The sequence below is a fragment of the Salvelinus fontinalis genome, chromosome 21, assembly GCF_029448725.1.
Source record: "Salvelinus fontinalis isolate EN_2023a chromosome 21, ASM2944872v1, whole genome shotgun sequence".
Taxonomy (NCBI): domain Eukaryota; kingdom Metazoa; phylum Chordata; class Actinopteri; order Salmoniformes; family Salmonidae; genus Salvelinus; species Salvelinus fontinalis.
In genome coordinates, this window is record NC_074685.1 from 42,017,144 (window position 1) to 42,039,948 (window position 22,805).

At 45.1% G+C, this 22,805-nt stretch overlaps 1 protein-coding gene across 2 annotated transcripts; it reads right to left on the reverse strand.

Moving 5' to 3' along the window:
- ncs1a (neuronal calcium sensor 1a) lies at positions 1 to 20,845 on the reverse strand. 2 transcript variants are annotated; one of them, XM_055875295.1, is made up of 9 exons: positions 20,425 to 20,837; positions 13,945 to 13,969; positions 9,715 to 9,853; positions 5,281 to 5,359; positions 4,155 to 4,243; positions 3,879 to 3,899; positions 2,730 to 2,807; positions 2,161 to 2,279; positions 1 to 2,071 (listed from the first exon to the last, which is right to left on the reverse strand). In XM_055875295.1, exons 1-8 carry the CDS (start codon positions 20,486 to 20,488, stop codon positions 2,181 to 2,183), a joined length of 594 nt encoding a protein of 197 aa, XP_055731270.1. In that variant the 5' UTR covers positions 20,489 to 20,837; the 3' UTR covers positions 1 to 2,071; positions 2,161 to 2,180. The 2 variants fall into 2 exon arrangements, with proteins under 2 accessions (XP_055731270.1, XP_055731271.1); XM_055875296.1 differs by lacking the exon at positions 3,879 to 3,899 and having other exon boundaries at positions 20,425 to 20,845.
- Between the last annotated feature and the right edge of the window lie 1,960 nt (positions 20,846 to 22,805).

Consider the following 22,805-nt stretch of genomic DNA (forward strand, 5'->3'; position numbering starts at 1 on the left):
TGAAGGAAAGCAGCTCTTTTATTTCAAACGCACTGAAGACAAAAACAACGACCATGTACTGAGCAAGGAGACCAACTGACATTTACATTTGTATGCCATTTGGATTTGGGATGGTCAGTCAATGTTTTCACTTTCAATATCAAGAATAGTCTGTTCATAGTCTTGTCAACAATGAGCACTTTTATGTATACTGTGAGGTTAACAGTTTATATTATTTACAGTATAGTGTCCTTAAATGCTGTGAGAATTGGTTTGATACCAAGGCAATTTGACAAACCTTGTCTAATCATATGATACTGAATTTAATAGAAAAATTTGTCAACAGCGATAAACTCAAATTCCTACTGATTAAGCCTACATGACTTGCAGCTTGTTTCTTATCACACAGCATGCCACATACTGTACATTGGGTCACTCCAGATGCATCATGGTGAAAAATACTGAATGAAATCTGCAATTTGAGGATATCAACATACAAGGCCAATGGAAAGACCTTAAATTTGCCAACAGGTTTGTCTATGTACAGGTAAGATGAGTTTTTATACAGCTAATTTAAACACTTCTCTAACCATTCCCTCGACTACAGCAGTTGCCACTTCTCTCAAACTCTTAAAAACACCTATTCAATTGATATTTGTGAGAGAACAGTTTGTGCACAGTATAAAAAAAATTGAAGGAAAATCTATTTCACTGAAGCAGTAGCGATGGAATGACAAGCAAATTGTGCCCCAGTCATTACCATAGAGCGATGAAAAAAAAAAAAAAAACATTATAGAGGGAGGGAAATCATTTTCTTTGTTGTGAAATGTTCACTGTCGGTGCATTGTCTAGTTCAATTGAGTGATAAGGAAAAGTAAAAGGGTCGGAAAATGCTTTTCTACCACAGAGGATGTATTACATATCAGGGTACTGACTTAAAACAACCAACCTGCCGATTATGGCTACAGTGCATATACCTTAGTATTTACACACAAACATAATGCGTCTAACATGCATTTGAAGTCATTTGCAAAGACATCTATTTGAACACTTATTTTGCATCGTATTTGTTGACATAGCGTTCAAGATTTCAATCAAGTTTCATATGATCCACAATCCGTGTCGTTCCACCCTTTTCCATCTCATAAATGTATATTGTAAGTCGCATGACCACACAACGGTTCAGTTATGATGGGCATTTGAGAGAATACACTGATTATAGTGTGTCCGCAATTCAGTAGTGTAAGCCTCTAGGACTGCTCATAGACAAGCAACTGCTCAGCATTTAATCTCTATGCATCTCTATGTAATAGTTGGCTCAAACTCATACAGCATCTGTAATTGGGCCTTGTTCGCTTCGCAGTCTTTAGTTGGTGTTGAAATCAAAAACGTACTTCGACAATTAAAGCTTTGTGCGGTAGGAACATAGAATCAATATTAATTCATGCTGATGTCAAACATGAGCTGCTGTTATTTAAATCCAATTAAATAAATAAGGTTGACTTTCCCAAGCGTTCTAAAAGACAGTCAGCGTGTCAGTAGCAGTTTCTTGTCGTTGGCTGCAGCATATTGAACTGATGCTCTGTATCACAGAACATAAATACTGCTTAGATCCATGGTCCGTAGACAGGTAGCCTGTGTTCAGTCCCATGTTGTTCAATGTTCATTAGGCTTTACAATGGAATTTTTAAAAAGATGTTTCGCAACAAAAACGAAAATTAAAATTTCTTATTGGACAAAGTCCAGGTAGTCCCGCCCTGTTTGTCTACTTTTCCTGTTTGGTGCCTTATGAACCCTGGCCCTTCTTCCTCCCACAGAAAGTACCTAACTTCCTTCTGTCTCTCAGAGAAATGTCTTGTAAGCACATCGACGGCACTAGCTTCTGTAAAGGCAAACAAGTTTGTGGTTGTTGAATTTACTCTAATCCTGGAAACCATGATGATGATGATGATGATGATGAATGATTGACAGCAGCGGCCCACCATTGTCAGCTTCCCTAAAAGGCTGAGGAGGAGTCAGAGGACGAGACAGGTAGCAGACTCCATCACTCACTTAGCAGGGTAACACCACGTTAACAGGCCATCACGGACAACTGTCGTGGGAAGAAAAGAGATACATGTATAGGAGGTGAAACTGTAAAATGTTCATGTAAATCATAATTTGAGAGGATGTGGTACTCACTGTGGGGAGTGTACTCACTGCTACACCAGCCCGTCGTACAGCGATAGAGCCTGGACGATGGACGGGTCTGCTTTGGAGCCCTCCTGGAATTCCTTCAGGGTCAACAATCCGTCTGCGTTCTGAAAAACAACAAATCCTCACATTTGAATAATACTTTATTACATATTACCGAAAGGATAATGGCTGGACTGCTGTTCAATATTTAAACCAGTAGAGAGCACTCTTCGTCAGTCTCAGCATAGTGTATAACAGCCTATTTACTGCACCCTTATACAACCCAATCAGTCAGCGTTGGTCTGGCCCAGTTCCGAATGCCTCTTCAGAGAGTATCTAACTCTCCATTGGGTTTGATAAGGAGTCTCTCTGACAAAAAGCCTCAGGGCTTGGGCTAGCTAGTGCCTCCTTGAGGGGGGCATCAGAGTTTTCCGACTGAAAACAGGCCTTCTATGTGAGCAGTGCCAGCCGCACAGGGCACATGTATCCTCCTGAGGAGGCTAGGAAGATACATTGGAGCCGTTGGCCTATCTTTCACATGCATTAGACAGGTATGTGTGATTGGTTTACTCTACCTTGTCCATCATGGCAAAGATTCGGTCCACTCTTTTCTCTGGTGTGTTTTCTTCCTCAGGCAATTCCACTGTGTTCCCCTTTTTTGTAACAAAATGTTACATTTTATTTCATTTAACATATGCATGGTAACACAGACGACAGACAACCCCCCCCCCCACCCCCACAGGCCCTTTTTACAGAAAATATCTGTAAAATGTAACTTTTTTTTTTTAACAACAGAAGTTAATAACTCAACATTTGCCTCTTTAGCACCATGCATGCATGACACAGAAAGATCCAGTTTGCAATGTTCATAAATGAAAGCACACATTGACATAATGGCAGAGAGTGAAGCTCCTGCCAATGTAAAGCAATCATTTTTTTGCGCTGCTGTAATTCTGGCAAGACATATTCGCTTTTCACAAACAGTAAGAGCCATGGAAGAACAGTGATTGACAGTAGTGGTGTTGGTGAAAAGGGAATATTTTTTTGCAACAATGGTGGATAAAGACATCGAAACCTGATTCGAAAATGAGGAGACCTCTGGACATTCATGAAACCATATGCAAAAAAGTGCCTTGGGAACCATGGGGGCAGAGCAAACAATTTGGAACGGGAATTATTTTAATTTGAAATATTTTACATGGTGTGGTGTATAGTCAATGTATGAAATTAAAATCGGTCATCTGATGATTGTGATTTCTTGATGATAATGAGATGTTGGAACAGGCCGAGCAGCAGTTGACGGAAGTCTTGTAAGGATAGATCCCTACACCATTGTGTGTTAAGGGATAGAGGTTTATTTGCAGCTGTCAGAAAGTATGTATATCATTTATAGACTAAGGCCGGTATTCAATCCGATCAGAGGAAGAGATGTGTTATAGCACGCTTGACATTTAAAGGTAGTCCTAATTTCCAATTGAGCCGACGTATGCAGTATTTACCGTGAATGCAGTCTCTGCAAATCCGGGAACATTGCCTTTAAAAGGTGCATAATTGACAAAGTGAGATTGGACTGAATCCAATGAGCAGTTGATCAAGCATATTTTTTTTTACAGGATTCGTAGTTAGCTCTGTTCCCCATGGTGCACCATAAGCCCGGAGCACTGCCCATAGCTGCAAATAAACAAAAAGAGGTCCCTGGTAAATTATATTGACGTTGTACCCACCGTGTTCCCCTGTACGCGCGGCTGCGCGCAAACAAACAAACACACACACATAAATGCCTCAGTTACCTGCATGAAATTACGGAATATTTCTTGAAATGCTATACACTACATGGGACAAGGTATCATCTAAACTGTCTCAAAATGGCTCACTTAATAGCAACAACCAGATGTTCCCATTGAAATGTTGAAATACTGATTATGATGCTCCATCAACTAAATTACGAGAATAGATCAAAGCTGAATATTTGATGTTGAGACAACCGAGGAAGGACTTACCACCATCTGGTAAATGGCGTCCACAATATTCAGCATCTCATCCCGGGTTATGTAACCGTCGTTATCCAGGTCGTAAAGCTTGAAGGCCCCTGCAAAAGCCATAAACAGCACATGAAGGAAACTTTTTTTTTAACCCGTTTTTTCTCCCCAATTTCGTGGTAACCAATTGGTAGTTACAGTCTTGTCTCATCGCTGCAACTCCCGTACAGACTCAGGAGAGGCGAAGGTCCCCCAAAACACAACCCAGCCAAGCCGCACTGCCTCTTGAAACAATGCCCACTTAACCCAGAAGCCAGCCACACCAATGTGTCAGAGGAAACACATTGCACCTGGTGACAGTGTCATCGTGCACTGCACACAGCCCACCACAGGAGTCACTAGTGCGCGATGGGACGAGGACATCCCTGCCAGCCAAACCCTCCCCTAACCCGGACGACACTGGGCCAATTGTGCGCCACCTCATGGGTCTCCCGGTCGCGGCTGGCTGCGACAGAGCCTGGACTCGAACCCAGCTAGCCCTGTGATGCAGTGCCTTAGACCACTACGCCACTCGGGAGGCCCAGAGGAAACTTTTTATATATTCGTTAGGACTGCTAATATATACAGTAAGGTGACACCTAATTTCACTACGATTGAAATGCATCCTAATACCTCTCTACCTGTTAGCCAATTACTGCATCAACAACTGTCAGCAGTTGATCAACTCCTGCTAATGACCTGAGGCGTGCAGAGGTGTGGGTGTGTGTGACAGTGAGGGAGCATCAGCATGTGTGAAAAAGGGTGTGTGTACGTGTGAGAAAGTGTGTCAGTATAGCTCAACACTGTGCATACATAGCGTTTATTCCTGTTATCCCTGCCGTTCAGCTACAACGACAGCTGTGACCACCTACAGGCGTCTGGGAAGATTAGAGATCACCTTGTTGATGCAGGAGCCAACATGACTAGGTCAAAGGTCAGTGTGAGGAAATGGTAATGCAAAGCAGTGAGAGAACGGGATAGGGAGAGAGAAAGAGAGGGAATTGGTGTGTTATTTTTATTGCTGTTGCTGACTGGGTTTGAACCTGGGTCGACTGCGCTAGCCTGCTGAGCTAAAGCTTAGGCCCTAGGATATTTTCTCCAGGCTTACATCTGAGCTTCTCGTCCAGGGTCCCTCTGGAGGTGACCGACAGGGCCTGGATGAACTCGGCAAACTCAATACGTCCATCCTGCAGAGAAACAGAAGGAGAGAGGGAGATAAAGAGTTAGTACAAGAAAAGTGGAGGGAAGGAGAGAGACCGTGGAGGGAAGGAGGGAGACCTTGGAGGGAAGGAGAGAGACCGTGGAGGGAAGGAGGGAGACCGTGGAGGGAAGGAGGGAGACCGTGGAGGGAAGGAGGGAGACCGTGGAGGGAAGGAGGGAGACCGTGGAGGGAAGGAGGGAGACCGTGGAGGGAAGGAGGGAGACCGTGGAGGGAAGGAGGGAGACCGTGGAGGGAAGGAGAGAGACCGTGAAGGGAAGGAGAGAGACCGTGAAGGGAAGGAGAGAGACCGTGAAGGGAAGGAGAGAGACCGTGAAGGGAAGGAGAGAGACCGTGAAGGGAAGGAGAGAGCCAGTGAAGGGAAGGAGAGAGCCAGTGAAGGGAAGGAGAGAGCCAGTGAAGGGAAGGAGAGAGCCAGTGAAGGGAAGGAGAGAGCCAGTGAAGGGAAGGAGAGAGCCAGTGAAGGGAAGGAGAGAGCCAGTGAAGGGAAGGAGAGAGCCAGTGAAGGGAAGGAGAGAGCCAGTGAAGGGAAGGAGAGAGCCAGTGAAGGGAAGGAGAGAGCCAGTGAAGGGAAGGAGAGAGCCAGTGAAGGGAAGGAGAGAGCCAGTGAAGGGAAGGAGAGAGCCAGTGAAGGGAAGGAGAGAGCCAGTGAAGGGAAGGAGAGAGCCAGTGAAGGGAAGGAGAGAGCCAGTGAAGGGAAGGAGAGAGCCAGTGAAGGGAAGGAGAGAGCCAGTGAAGGGAAGGAGAGAGACCGTGAAGGGAAGGAGAGAGACCGTGAAGGGAAGGAGAGAGACCGTGAAGGGAAGGAGAGAGACCGTGAAGGGAAGGAGAGAGACCGTGGTGGAGGGAAGGAGAGAGACCGTGGTGGAGGGAAGGAGAGAGACCGTGGTGGAGGGAAGGAGAGAGACCGTGGTGGAGGGAAGGAGAGAGACCGTGGTGGAGGGAAGGAGAGAGACCGTGGTGGAGGGAAGGAGAGAGACCGTGGTGGAGGGAAGGAGAGAGACCGTGGTGGAGGGAAGGAGAGAGACCGTGGTGGAGGGAAGGAGAGAGACCGTGGTGGAGGGAAGGAGAGAGACCGTGGTGGAGGGAAGGAGAGAGACCGTGGTGGAGGGAAGGAGAGAGACCGTGGTGGAGGGAAGGAGAGAGACCGTGGTGGAGGGAAGGAGAGAGACCGTGGTGGAGGGAAGGAGAGAGACCGTGGAGTGGAGGGAAGGAGAGAGTGGAGTGGAGGGAAGGAGAGAGACCGTGGAGTGGAGGGAAGGAGAGAGACCGTGGAGTGGAGGGAAGGAGAGAGTGGAGTGGAGGGAAGGAGAGAGTGGAGTGGAGGGAAGGAGAGAGACCGTGGTGGAGGGAAGGAGAGAGACAGTGGAGTGGAGGGAAGGAGAGAGACAGTGGAGTGGAGGGAAGGAGAGAGACAGTGGAGTGGAGGGAAGGAGAGAGACCGTGGAGTGGAGGGAAGGAGAGAGACAGTGGAGTGGAGGGAATGAGAGAGACAGTGGAGTGGAGGGAAGGAGAGAGACCGTGGTGGAGGGAAGGAGAGAGACAGTGGAGTGGAGGGAAGGAGAGAGACAGTGGAGTGGAGGGAAGGAGAGAGACAGTGGAGTGGAGGGAAGGAGAGAGACCGTGGAGTGGAGGGAAGGAGAGAGTGGAGTGGAGGGAAGGAGAGAGACCGTGGTGGAGGGAAGGAGAGAGACCGTGGTGGAGGGAAGGAGAGAGACCGTGGTGGAGGGAAGGAGAGAGACCGTGGTGGAGGGAAGGAGAGAGACCGTGGTGGAGGGAAGGAGAGAGACCGTGGTGGAGGGAAGGAGAGAGACCGTGGTGGAGGGAAGGAGAGAGACCGTGGTGGAGGGAAGGAGAGAGACCGTGGAGTGGAGGGAAGGAGAGAGTGGAGTGGAGGGAAGGAGAGAGACCGTGGAGTGGAGGGAAGGAGAGAGACCGTGGAGTGGAGGGAAGGAGAGAGTGGAGTGGAGGGAAGGAGAGAGTGGAGTGGAGGGAAGGAGAGAGACCGTGGTGGAGGGAAGGAGAGAGACAGTGGAGTGGAGGGAAGGAGAGAGACAGTGGAGTGGAGGGAAGGAGAGAGACAGTGGAGTGGAGGGAAGGAGAGAGACCGTGGAGTGGAGGGAAGGAGAGAGACAGTGGAGTGGAGGGAAGGAGAGAGACAGTGGAGTGGAGGGAAGGAGAGAGACCGTGGTGGAGGGAAGGAGAGAGACAGTGGAGTGGAGGGAAGGAGAGAGACAGTGGAGTGGAGGGAAGGAGAGAGACAGTGGAGTGGAGGGAAGGAGAGAGACCGTGGAGTGGAGGGAAGGAGAGAGTGGAGTGGAGGGAAGGAGAGAGACCGTGGTGGAGGGAAGGAGAGAGACCGTGGTGGAGGGAAGGAGAGAGACCGTGGTGGAGGGAAGGAGAGAGACCGTGGTGGAGGGAAGGAGAGAGACCGTGGTGGAGGGAAGGAGAGAGACCGTGGTGGAGGGAAGGAGAGAGACCGTGGTGGAGGGAAGGAGAGAGACCGTGGTGGAGGGAAGGAGAGAGACCGTGGAGTGGAGGGAAGGAGAGAGTGGAGTGGAGGGAAGGAGAGAGACCGTGGAGTGGAGGGAAGGAGAGAGACCGTGGAGTGGAGGGAAGGAGAGAGTGGAGTGGAGGGAAGGAGAGAGTGGAGTGGAGGGAAGGAGAGAGACCGTGGTGGAGGGAAGGAGAGAGACAGTGGAGTGGAGGGAAGGAGAGAGACAGTGGAGTGGAGGGAAGGAGAGAGACAGTGGAGTGGAGGGAAGGAGAGAGACCGTGGAGTGGAGGGAAGGAGAGAGACAGTGGAGTGGAGGGAAGGAGAGAGACAGTGGAGTGGAGGGAAGGAGAGAGACCGTGGTGGAGGGAAGGAGAGAGACAGTGGAGTGGAGGGAAGGAGAGAGACAGTGGAGTGGAGGGAAGGAGAGAGACAGTGGAGTGGAGGGAAGGAGAGAGACCGTGGAGTGGAGGGAAGGAGAGAGACAGTGGAGTGGAGGGAAGGAGAGAGACCGTGGAGTGGAGGGAAGGAGAGAGACCGTGGAGTGGAGGGAAGGAGAGAGACCGTGGAGTGGAGGGAAGGAGAGAGACCGTGGAGTGGAGGGAAGGAGAGAGACCGTGGAGTGGAGGGAAGGAGAGAGACCGTGGAGTGGAGGGAAGGAGAGAGACCGTGGAGTGGAGGGAAGGAGAGAGACAGTGGAGTGGAGGGAAGGAGAGAGACAGTGGAGTGGAGGGAAGGAGAGAGACAGTGGAGTGGAGGGAAGGAGAGAGACAGTGGAGTGGAGGGAAGGAGAGAGACAGCGGAGGGAAGGAGAGAGACAGCGGAGGGAAGGAGAGAGACAGCGGAGGGAAGGAGAGAGACAGCGGAGGGAAGGAGAGAGACAGCGGAGGGAAGGAGAGAGACAGCGGAGGGAAGGAGAGAGACAGCGGAGGGAAGGAGAGAGACAGCGGAAGGAAGATGTAGGGGAGCTCAGGGTGCACCCCCCCTCCAAAAAACACATACAAATTGTTCAAAAAGTAGTATACTGGGTCTTAGTGGACCGATATAGCCCCCCCCCCCCCCCCCGATTATGGTAAAGCATGTTTGAAAGAGGGACGAAGGATATGGAGAGACGAACATGAAAGTGATAGACGCATAACCAAAGAAACAGTCACAGCCAGACAGGAGAGAATAATCGACCAGACACAGAAACAGGCTATTTTCTCCACAGAAGAGTGAGAGACCAACCATTCAATCTAATCTCACAAATGGCTCTCGGAAAGACAGCAGACAAAATAACTGGAGTCTGGCTTCTCAATGGAAATGACTGCAGACAGAGAGGACACTTAAAGCAAGCAAACATTTTTTAAGCCATTTAGCAAACGCTTTTATCCAAAGAGACTCCAAAGAGACTTAGTCTTGCGTGCATACAGCTTTTACATATGGGTGGTCCCTGGAATCAAACCCATAGTGCAAGCGGCATGCTCAACCAACTGCGCTACAGAGGACCAGTACATTAGCCATGACATAACCATTTCAGTTATGCAATGGAACCCAATCCAAGCATTTTCTAAGGGATGTTAAGTGATGTCCTTTCATACACTAAGCCAGTAAGGGTGTTAAGTGATGTCCTTTCATACACTAAGCCAGTAAGGGTGTTAATTGATGTCCTTTCATACACTAAGCCAGTAAGAGTGTTAATTGATGTCCTTTCATACACTAAGCCAGTAAGGGTGTTAATTGATGTCCTTTCATACACTAAGCCAGTAAGGGTGTTAATTGGTTTACTGTTGTCCTAGCTTCTAAGAAAATAAAGTGAACATAAATGCGTTCCGCAGGCAGCCTGTTACCTTGTTCTCGTCAAACACATTGAAAACGAAGCTGGCGAACTTGGTGGGGTCACCGAAGGGGAAGAATTGCTTGTAGATCTTCTGAAAGCCAGCTGAATCCAACTGACCACTAGGACAGTCCTTAATAAAACCCTTATACCTGGGGGTAGATGGAGGGAGGAATGGGGAAAGGAAGGAGAGGGGGATGCCCAGGAAGAGTGGAGGGAGGAGAGAAAAGAGAGAGGTGGTGAGCGGTGAATCGTTGAATGGAACAATTACTTCATTCAGTGTGACTGATGAAACTCCTTCCTAAAGTAAGGATCCCTGAGGCCTGCTAGAAAGATCTGATAAAGAACGTCCTGCTATCAAGTAGCACAATGATAAGAGCGTTGTCTGCTTGAAAGGAGGCATAATAAACAAATCAAATATCCCAAACATACTGCACCAATGTGTCGGAGGAAACACTGTTCAACTGACAACAGGTCAGCCTGCAGGCTCCCGGCCCGCCACAAGGAGTCGCTAGAGCACGATGAGCCAAGTAAAGCCAAACCCTCCCCTAACCCAGACAACGCTGGGCCAATTGTGCGCCCCCTTATGGAACTCCCGGCCACGGCCGGTTGTGACCCAGCCTGGGATCGAACCCGGGTCTGTAGTGAAGTCTCAAGCACTGCTATGCAGTGCCTTAGACCGCTGCGTCCCCCGGTAGGCCTGCACCCCTTTTTTCAATACTCAGCACAGTGGTTCTCAATCATGGGCCTGGGGACCCAAAGGGGTGCATTTTTGTGTTTGCGCAAGGATTCACATGATTAAAATCAACAACTCCTCATCAGGCTTTGATGATTTGAATCAGGTGTGTAGTGCTAAGGCAAAAAAAAAAAAAAGTGCACCCCTTTGGGTCCCCAGGCCCAGGATGGAGAACCAGTGCTCTAGCATGATACTGAGCCTTTTTCTAAAATGTTTTATGAGATTGGAGAACACATTAGTAGGGATCTTAGACCATTCCTCCATACTGAATATTTTCAGATCCTTCATCATTTGTTTGTTCTTATGGACTGTCCTCTTCAATTCAAACCACAGGTTTTCAATGGTGTTCAAGTCCAGAGACTGAGATGGCCATTGCAAAATGCTGATTTTATGGTCAATTAACAATTTCTTTGTGGATTTTGATTGGTGCTTGGGGTTATTATCTTGCTGGTAGTTTCAGCCTCCTCGCAGAGGCAACCAGGTTTCGGGCTAAAATATCCTGGTACTTGGTAAAGTTCATTGTGCCGTTGACCTTAACAAGGACCCCAGAACCAGTGGATGCAAAATAGCCCCATAACATAAAATCCACCACCATATTTTAACCGTAGGAATGAGGTACTTTTCTGCATACGCTTCTATTTTTCAACGCCAAACCCACCACTGGTGTGCTTGGCCAAAGAGCTCTATGTTCATGTCACCCTTGCACCACTAAGCCAAGTGCCAATGCCGTTGATCAAACTCCCGGCGCTCTTACCTTACTGCTACTCAAACAAAACTACTCCTAGCCTTGAGAAAGACCACAGTCTTTCATCCAAAACCACACTGTTCAGTAATTTTACTTTCCCACACTGTATCTGAACGAGGAAGAGATGAGGGACTGACACTGCTCCCACAAAAGGGTGTAAGCAGTAGGCTCACTAGTGGATGACAGCGACAGCCCCTGTTTTATTACCGTTTGATGTGTTGTTTGCCTACTCGGCAGACGATTCCCTGGCAGACGATTCCCTGGCATTGTGATTTGTAATCTCTCGCTCGGCTCTATTCATGTCAGCTAGCTAGCACTGTAAACGCTTTGGGTGAGAATCTTCTTCCAGCACTGACTTTACAGCACGGGGTGATGCAAAATCACTTCAAAGACAAGCGAGGCAAAATAGGGATCGGCAGGGTATTGTGGTTGGTGGCGGGCGGAGAAGTTTGTGTGTGTGTGTGTTGTCTCTTTCCAATGGCTTCCTCTCACAGTATGATCTGTGAGCTGTGATATAAGCTCTCGTAGGCCTTTTTGCAGCTATAGACAGAGACAAACACATTTCAGTCTAGCCCAACTCACAAAGATATGACTGGGGACAGGGGCATGAATGGATACTGGGGACAGGGGCATGAACGGGTACTGGGTACAGGGGCATGCCTTGGGACAGGGGCGGGACTGGAGCATGACTGGGGACTGGGGCATGACTGGGGACTGGGGCATGACTGGGGACTGGGGCATGAGCGGGTACTGGGGACTGGGGCATGAATGGGTACTGGGGACAGGGGCATGAATGGGTACTGAGTACAGGGGCATGCCTTGGGACAGGGGCGGGACTGGAGCATGACTGGGGACTGGGGCATGACTGGGGACTGGGGCATGACTGGGGACTGGGGCATGAGCGGGTACTGGGGACTGGGGCATGAATGGGTACTGGGGACAGGGGCATGAATGGGTACTGAGTACAGGGGCATGCATGGGGACTGGGGCATGACTGGGGACTGGGGCATGAATGGGTACTGGGTACAGGGGCATGCATGGGGACTGGGGCATGACTGGGGACTGGGGAGCATCAGAGTAAAAGCTGTGAGGGGTCCGTTTCTGTCTCTCCTTCTTCTGACTGCTCTTCCTCCTTTGAGTCTACATGTCATGTCGTTCAGTAACATGTCTCTCCGCGGTTCTCGATAAGTTTCTTATCAGAGTGGGAACTCGACCCAGTGTCAACAGCTATCCATCTGTGGTGTGTACGGGGAGCCACAAGAGGGGGAGCCACGGAACTTGGCACAAGCAGCAAAGTATTTGGAAATAAAAATATACTCAAAATAACCTAGCACTGGTCTGAGGTGATGCGTTGCGACAGAAACGTCCTTTGTTTTGATTGGCTATGTCGAACATAAATGTTTAGCTGCTTTTGCGACACCACATCTCTTATGTTCTGCTCTTATGGCCAGTTTCAACGCATTGCATGTGTCTGTAAACTTCACTCAATACTCATTGATATTTTTTACTTATTTAAGTTGTCCTACGGCCAATCGTGCGTGTTTTATTTTTCATAAAAACAGTGAGTTCTGCCTAAATTTAGTAATGAATCTGGCAACCGGCAAAACGGGTAACCAATCGGAAGCTGGCCGCAACATCAGAACACAGCACCACCTTCGTAACCCCAGAGACTAGCCAGAGGTTATAATGACTATGAGGAGATAACGACAGGGTTGTATACGGCTACCAAGGCAGCAGCTTCTCAGGGTGTGGCCCTCTGGCTACAGGCTGAGGGCCAGGCTGGTCTAGCGAGGTTATGTCTGCAGCTGCCACAACTAGTGGTGGTGCCAGCAAAGTCTCAGGCAGGAGAGCTGTGCCACTGGGCTGTGTTGTGGTACCTGGCCCACGTACATATGTGTGTGGCCTGACACCTCAGCCAACACACTGAGTCTGGGCACAGAGCCTGGCCAGCCCACCACCATACCTCAGAGGATGGCCAATGATGGATTGTTTTCATCAAGCCCTTTTCACTAGGTTTCACAGTGTTCTTTCCCCCCACTGTATGGACATAGAAGTCAACCCATCCAACGCCAAATTGGGTGAAACACGGCAGCCATTTTGTGACTGAGCGCTCACCACACTTTATAGTGGAGGAGAAAGCAGTGATTTCGCCTATTTGAGGCAGGGGATAGTTATAGGGCATTGCTACTACATTACTGTGACGGGCCAGGTATGAAATGTAGAAAGGACACCCATTGTCTTGTGATGTCACAGGATCTTTACCAACCACCTCAATTTAACGTCTCATTCGAAGGACGGTGTCTGTCCAAATTCAACTCGAGGCATGAGCTACAATACTTAGAAGGCTCTTTGTAAGGCGTTACAGCTTTCTATTTCAAGATGTGGTTATGAAAACCCAGTGATGCATTCGGTGTCCATGGTAACGAGGGCTGAACAGGAAGGTTGTTGTAACATAAACACTGTAGGAGTTTGCTGAAGGTTTTAGCGTTCCACAAATATGGTCGATGCAAAATTGACAAAACAGAGAGTGCCACTGATTTCTGGTGCCGACTATAATGCCAGCTGACTCACCACCGACAGCTGTTGTGCCCTTGAGCAAGGCACTTAACCCCTAACCTGCTCCAGGGGTGCAGTGCAGCAGTTGAACCTGAGGTTTTCACAGATGTATTGCATTGTTGTTGACTGACGGTACACAAGTATAATGGAGCATTTGCAATACGGGGTTGACTTAGTTGTTATCTGAGACAATAAGAGAAACTTACCATTGCTGTACCTCTTTTTCTGTGACTGCAGACAGAAAACAGAGAAAAAGAGATTGTTAGAAGTTGAAGAAATGGACATAAAGACAACACACAAGACCGACAGGAGGTTTTCACTGTTGGCTGCTTCATATGTTATTGTCGCTGAAATACATCTGCTGGGAGTGAAATGCTATGTGTAGCCCTGCTCATCTTAATCATTTAAAGATAACATATATACATAAGCCTAAATAAAAGGTAGAGAATGTATGAATAATGAAACTCCCCTATGGAGTGATTTTAGTGCCAACAGAAAGTCTATTTCTTAACACAAATTCCAAATGAAGAAATTCAGATTCAATTTCTGGTGCAACTAATATAACTCCATACATCTCTATACCATCCTGGTTTACCATAGCTGTGTTTTCCCTCCTATAAGAACGAACATCAATACATGATAAATGTTAACACCATGTGCACTGTTAACAAGTGTATATTCTGTTATTATTATGTTATTACTCCAGATATCAGCGTTCACCAATTGTATTTATCAGGAGTCAACTGCATTTGTTAAAACCTAGGTATTTTCTGACAAACGATTATTTTTCTTATGAGTTCCTGACAAATGGCAAAGCAACAGCACCACAAGTCCACGACCTCAACTCAAACATCTTCCAACGTTAGAATGAGTTCTATGCGCAGACTCCTGCTACGGGGCCTTTTGAACCAAATCTGCCATTAAAAATTACAGCGAATACGGTGAGCATTTCCAGAGAGAATGACAATGACATGGCTCTATTAGGCTCTTCTTTCTACGGCTAAGGGGGCCAAGGTGACATCACAGTAGAGATGGGGACCAATTATGTGATTTATGGTTAGTACAAGCGCAGCATTAGAAAACGTCCAGTACATTGGTTCTATTTGGATGGGCTTGCACGGGCCTCCATCACCATTCTGTTGACAGCACAGGCAGCTTAGTGATGAAATCAACTTAATGGGCTGCCTCTGTTCTTCAGAAAGAGACAGATGCCAGTTTGCATAGCATCAGAGTGTTTAAAACTCAAGAGAGATATTGAGACAGCACTTGACCTAATAGTGGATCAAGAACAGTGGAGTAGGAACTTCATTGCCCCCTCCCCAAAAAAACAGAAACCCACTGTCATTGGATACACTACAGTTCAAATGTGAACATTTCTGACATGATGTCATTGAGATGTGAGGTCTACCTTAAAATAACAGATCTCCATACTTCCTAATCTCCTTTACTCAGTCGTACAGGTGGAAGAAAAAAAACATCCGACTTCATTAAATAAAATCTACCTTGGGTCCGGGAACAAAAACCTTGTGGGCTCACGGAAGCAATTCATCTCCATGGAAACCAGAGAACATATGTATAGCAGCGGGAACAAAAGGTAGAGCTGCAGTAGACAATAAGAAATGTTCTGACTGTGTGAGTGCAGAACGTATATGAGTGAGAGAGTATTCAAAATGAGTTATTAGCCTGCAATTGGTGGCAGCAGTGGGATGTTATGCTGTTGTTAAACAATACTCCCTGTTTATGGTCAAGGTATATGTCACGCTCCATACCAGATAAGCCGATCGATCTGGGCCAGGCTTAGGTTCAATTTCCATGCAGATAGGTAGGTAGTACACTCGTAGAAAAAAGGGTTACTTCGGCTGTTCCCCATAGGAGAGCCCTTTTTGGTTCCAGGTAGAACCCTCTGTAGAAAGGATTCTACATGGAACCCAAAGGGGTTCTACCTGCAACCAAAAAGGGTTCTTCAAAGGGTTCTCCTATGGGGACATCCAAAGAACCCTTTAAGGGTATAGGAGGAGGAGAGTACTGGGAGGATGAAAGTAGGGGAAGGAGAAGGACAGTAGGGGGAAACAAAGAAAGAGGAAGGCTTTAAAAGGATAAAATATAGGGAGTGAGCCTCTCCAAGCGAAGGGCAGAGCAATAAGAAATAAGACGAGCTGCAGTCGTGCTGAAAAGAAGAGAACAGAGTGGAAGAGAGTAGGGAGAGGAAGCAACAAGAAAGAGGCAGACAGAGAGAAAAGGGAAGAACAAAGGAAGAGCTAGTTGGAAAGGGGAGAAGGGGAGTGAGAAGCAGGAGGGATGACTAGACCTAGAGCGTGCATAGTGCAGAGCTATCGAAAGCTTTGTGGATGAGTGTGTGCACGTGTGCATGGTATAGTGAGTTTGACTGTTGCTTGTGCTGATGGATTGAGTCGATATGATCCTTTGAGCCAATGTGTATGACTGTGTGTGTGCAGTATGGAGAGAGTGTGTGTACTGTGTGTGTGGGTGGGCGTGTTAATGGCTTTAGCGGAGGCTGGCCCTTAGAGCTATGCCAATGAGAACCTAATTATACCCTTCCATTTCTCAAGGAAAAACAATTACAGAGTAAAAAGAAACTGAGCAGAAAACAGGATAAGCTTGCATAATCTGACAACAGCAAGATCATGCAAGACTGCAAAAAAGGGCTTTATAAATACATTTGATTGACTGATTTCAACAAGTCAACCAACTAAATCAGCTAACTCAAAACCCATTTACGCCAGCCCCCTAGGTTATCACCAGTAACCCTGCACATTGATTTGGTACTGACCTGTATATAGAGTATATTCTCGTGTGTTTTTATTATTACTGCACTGACCAATAAAACCTGATTTGATTATTTGTATCTTATCTTCTTACCTTTGATATTTAGTACGGCATTGTTTGGAAAGAGCTTGCAAGTAAGCATTTCACTGTACACCTGTTGTGATTACACCTGTTGTATCCTGTGTACTTGACAAATAAACTTTGATTTTATCTGATTGATTTGTCATGTCTTAGTGAACAAAATCAGGGTTTCCCAAACTCTGTCCTGGGGCCCTCTCTTGGTGCACCTTTAGTTTTTTGCCCCAGCACTCACTATACAGCTGACTCAAATAACCAACTCATCATCAAGCTTTGGTTATTTGAATCAGCTGTGTAGTGCTAGAGCAAAAACCAAAACGTGCACCCAGGGGGGACCCCAGGACCGAGTTTGGGAAACTCTAGACTAAATTACCTCAGTGAGAGATGTGTAGTAAACGAAAGCTGGTTTCTCATCATTCCTTTTTGCATGCCCAGCACTTTCCTCCTCAGGACTGAATAGACTTCCATGACAAATTCACTCTCCAGAGTATATGAGAGCCATCTTAAGTGCTTCTCGTCATATCGCTATCACCCTGCATTAAAATTGAGACATTGACTGTGGTGAATGCTGATTGCTGAGGCAATGAGACTAAATGGAAGTCATCTCCCTGTGATGAAGATGCATACAGAACCAAAGAGTGATGTCTCAACCGCACCCTCTCCCCGACAGCACTTTAGGTTGGCATACTGCTATAATTAGGAAACGCGAGACCCTGTGTGAGAGCATGAAATTAGCCCCTTTGACATGCTCGCTTCCCTTCTCAATAGGGGGTGTCTTCATCCACACATACACACACACTAGTTCACACGTTACGCCTCACCATGAAAGATGTCTCTTGCCATTACATACATTCAAACACAGGAACATAATCTTCTGATTTATTTCTGTGAAATCTCTTCTGAATTCTAACTAGCTAACAAATTATCAAGGCTGAGCAGAGAAGCATAAATATGCACTATGTGGAAATCGCTCCATTTCCTGGTTGCAAAAATGTGTATAGTTCGCTCAATTCAGAGAATCATTGTAGCATCTAAATCGCTGTGAAATATATTTTCCTTAACCAAAGATATTTTATTTTCAGCTGTTTGAAGCTGGTGTTAAAAACCGAATGTAAATGCAAAAATGAAATAATGGGAAGGATAGAAATAGCGCACAAAGAACAGATCTACCGCTTCGTAGACTTTTTTATTTAATTTAATTTTTTTCACCTATATTTAACCAGGAAAGCTTCTTAGACTTGCTTTCAATGCGAATGACAGGTCTATAACACACATTTCTATGTGAATTTGGTTGGGTCGCACAAAAAGTGACATATTTCAGCTTTAATATCTAACACTACCACCAGGACATATACTGTACATCCGTAATTGTCTGGTAATAAATGTCAACTCCAAATAGTTAATGATGACAATAATAGATTTGATTTAAAAAGCACTTTTCATAACAACAACGATTATGGTGACATCCTTACCGCCCATGTAAGGTGACATATTACTATTGTCAGGTGAAATTGTTGCATACAGCACCTTTAAAGATGCACTATGCATAAATCGCACCGTCATTTCCTGGTTGCTAAAATTAGAATTATGCGCCTTATTTCAGTTTATGTGACTAAACAAGGAAGTATAGTGTAGAGCAGGGATCATGAACTAGATTCAGCTGCGGGCTAATTTTTTTCTGGAGCAAATGGTCGGGGGGCCGGAACATAATTACAAATAATTTGTAGACTGCAAATGAACCGCAAGAAGCCCAAACAGATATAATATTGGAATAAAACATAATAATTTCAAACCTTGCTTACATTTGTTTATGATCATGTGTCTTTCTATTATTCTTGGAAATACATGGGAACTGATTTGCCTAAATTAAAATCCCTTGATGCTGATTTCCTAGTGATTTTAACGTATTTTATATCCAACAATGAAAATTGAACAAATAAAAATATATTTATTTTTGTTTTGCTCAGAAAACTTAGGGTGCCTTCAAACTCATCTCTGGACCTCGAAGCTGGTTCCACTGCATTTTTTCATTGTCCCCCTTTAATCAGGGACTGATTTGGATCTGGGACACCAGGTGTGTGCAATTAATTGGGGCGGCAGGTAGCCTAGTGGTTAGAGCGTTGGACTAGTAATCAAAAGGTTGTAAAATTGAATCCCCGAGCTGACAAGGTTAAAAAATCTGTTGTTCTGCCCCTGAACAAGTTAACCCACTGTTCCTAGGCCGTCATTGAAAATAAGAATTTGTTCTTAACTGACTTGCATAGTTAAATAAAGGTTAACAAATGTACAAAAAAATATCAGGTAGAACAGAAAACTAGCAGGTTCTGGACTCGTGGGGTAAGAGTTGAATAACCCTGCTGTAGAGAATGATTGTATCTAAACCGCTGTGAAATATCTCTTTAATAATGGGAAGCATAGAAATAGCGCACATAGGCCAGATATACTGCCTCTTAGACTTGATTGCAATGAGAATGACAGATCTATAACACACATTTCTGAATGAATTTGGTCAAGTCACCCAAAAAGTTACATATTGCAGCTTTAAATATTGTGTTTTTTCAGAAGATACAAAAGAAGGTAGCTTTTGAGAATTTCAACCATCTCATTGAGTGTTCTTGACCAGAGAAACAGTGAGACATAACAGACATGATAGTCGGCTTTTATCGTTATCCGCAAGAGTTTACCTTCACTCCGTGGGGGTGTTCCTCGAGGTCTGGTTCAACCTTTGACCCTGCTAAAGGTCAGAGTTTATCTCTGTTAGTATGGTGGTGAGTGATAAATAAGCCACACACACTACTGTAGGGGAAAGCATTCCGCTGACACCATGTAGACATATCTATTGCCTGTAAAGGTTTCTCAAAAGGACAGATACAGCTATTTAGTTATTGCTTTACTTGATTAAATTTTTGCCTACTCTGATTTAGTGCAACATATTATTTGGTCGACATTGTTCTAGAGCATGGCTTCATAATCTTCATCAGAAGTATTGCATCAAGTGCTAAGCAGATTTCGAGTGACTACTGAGTCTCTAACGTGTATTAGCACACCTGAGGGAAAGCCATTCAATCTGAGAGGAAGATGTACTACAATGGTTGCTGTGTCCATGTCTTCAAAACACCATTACCGAATGGCTATCACCTTCCAAAGGCTGTACGACCAATTTACAACAGTGTAATAAACTGAAATACTTTTCAGATATTCAATATATATGATTTAATGAGTCTCTCTTTAGTTGGGGATTTGAGATTTGCTCGTTAACATATTAATGTCCAAATGTGTAGTATGGCAGGAGTAGCTGAAAAGTTTACATAGCAAAGAAAGTTGCATAATTATCTCCCACCATAGGATCGTCATTACACATGTGTCTTTCTTTCTATTTACTTGGATTTTGCATACAATTAATCACTATCCACGACCTGGACAAAGCACCTTACCTGATGATCACTTGGCTGTCTCTCAACAACAGTGTGCTGATAGCCTGCTTTAAAGTCAAGGATCGCAACCAACGGGTAAGTCATGTCATTTTACCCAAGGCTCTATTGTAAAATGCTAGATTCAGTTCAAGGCATCCTCTTCTGTAGCAATAGATACATTCAATACAATCAAATGTTAATGTTTTTTAAGGTTGGGACATCAAAGACAGCACAGAACAGTGGCGGTTGGAGAGGGAATGAGAAAGTAAAAAAAAAAACAAGTGTTAAAAAAAAGAGGAAAAATGTCTGCTATATCAAGACATAGACTGGAAGAAAACAGAAAAGAAAGGAAAGGGATCAATGAAAAGAGTCTAACCTAAAGACATAGAAAGAGAGTGCTATACTTACAGTAGGTTTTCCTGGTCAGCTCCTCCACCATCTCAGGCTTTAGTTTGCTGTTGGACTTCCCCATAGCTCAAGCATATGCCTTTAAGCCTTTCTCCACGTGCTTTAAAAGACTCCCAGTTCTGCCACCTTCATTACCATTAAAAAAAATATATATATAATCAAAAAATACTTCTTAAAGTCTTGGTCTTCAAGTATCAGACAAAAAATGAAGTGGAATTATAGAAAACATGTAATAAAAACGAGCAGGAAAAGGCAAAAAATGCTATGAAAGAGCAGCAGTAGCATTAGTCTCTCCTCTCGGCGTAGCAGGATGAGTCTGGAGAGAGGAGGGCTGTAGCCTGTAATCCACTCAGCCGTGTCCCTCCTGCTTCCTGCAATCCTGGCTTGCTGCTGCTGGAACACCCTACTGGGAATAGGGTGGAAGAGAGGAGGGAGTGTGTGAGTGTGTGTATACAGTATGTGTGTGTGTGTGGCCAGCCGGGGATGTGTTGATACTGTTCGCCCCTGGCAACAGGAGCCACTCCTCCTCATGTACTCTCTCTCTCTATATATACAGTGCCTTCAGAAAGTATTCACACCCCTTGACTCTTTCTACATTTTGTTGTGTTACAAACTGGGATTCAAATGGATTTGTCATTTTTTGTCAACAATCTACACAAAATTATCTGTAATGTCAAAGAGGAAGAAAAATTCTAACATTGTAAAGAAATTAAAATAAAACACTAATATATCTTGATTAGATAAGTATTCAACCACCTGAGTCAATACATGTTAGAATCACCTTTGGCAGTGATTACAGTCTTTCTGGGTAAGTCTCTAAGAGCTTTGCACACCTGGATTGTAAAATATTTGCACATTATTCTTGTTAAAATTCTTCTAGCTCTGTCAAGTTGGTTGTTGTTCATAGCTAGACAGCCATTTTCAAGTCTTGCCATCAATTTTCAAGCCGATTTAAGTCAAAACTGTAACTCGGCCACTCAGGAACATTCAATGTTGTCTTAGTAAGCAACTCCAGCGTATATTTGGCGTTGTCTTTAAGGTTATTGTCCTGCTGAAAGTTGAATTTGTCTCCCAGTGTCCGTTAAAAAGCAGACTGAACCAAGTTATCCTCTAGGATTTTGCCTGTGCTTAGCTCTATTCCGTTTCTTTTTATCCTAAAAAACTCCCTTGCCAATGACAAGCATACCCATAACATGATGCAGCCGCCACCATGCTTGAAAACAAGGGGGTAATTGAGCTTGCCAAAATGTGCACTAAAGTATCTTCCAATAAACACCAAGGATATGTGTGGCTATTGAAAGAAAACCTTTAGATTTTCCAGTTGACTTCAACAAGAGTATAGGCCCATGAGAAATTCAATTTTTGCATGGTACCCTTTTTAATAAGATATTGACTGACAGGCTACATCTCAAAGGAATAATCCAAAAGTGCTTCTCCTACTACCTATATTACAATAGGCATGGTGGGCACATGGCTTCAGTTTTCTCCGTAACTCTGAGGTATGTACCTTTGAGGTTCTATATATAACTAAACCATGAAGAAAATCATCAGAACAAAAAAGCCCCTGTTGGCTAAAGCCCATCCCACCTGTCTCTGTTCTTCCCAGAATAATCTCTAACAGGAGGATTTATACACGGTAGACTACAGTGAGCTCCAAAAGTATTGGGACAGTGAGAAATAATGATGCGTGAGAAAGTTACAGAGACAAACATAGAAATGCATCCAACAAGTTTGTAGAAACATACACTTAATAGTATCATTGCGTGCTAGGAATATGAGACCAAATACTAAACTTTTGACTGCTTTAATACACATAAGTGAATTTGTCTCAATACTTAAGGTCCACTAAAATGGGGGGACTGTGTACAAAAATTGCAGTCGTTACTAAACGATTCACCCGATATGGATGAAATACGCTCAAATTAAAGCTGACAGTCTGCACTTTAACCTCATAGTGATTGTATCATTTCAAGTCCAAAGTGCTGGAGTACAGAGCCAAGACAACCAAAAATGTGTCCCTGTCCCAATACCTTTGAAGCTCACTGTATTTAAAAAATGTTCCACCTTTGTAAGTAGGTCACTGATAGAACAATGGTTTAAAGGGGTTATAAAAGAGACTTAAAGCTACAGTGACACCTTATGGGGGTCATTGTGTATCATGCTACTAGACTAGCTCAGATTTTTTAGGAATGGGCATTTTACATTTGGCATAGGCCTATGTTGTATCATATAATGTCATATGTTGTTCAAATGTATTTATAAAGCCCTTTTGACATCAGCCGATGTCACAAACTTATGTTGTATGGATTCGCTGCAGAAAATCATAGTTTATTTTGTTACCAGATTGAATTTCTGTTTACACTGGCAGATTCCAGCGATAG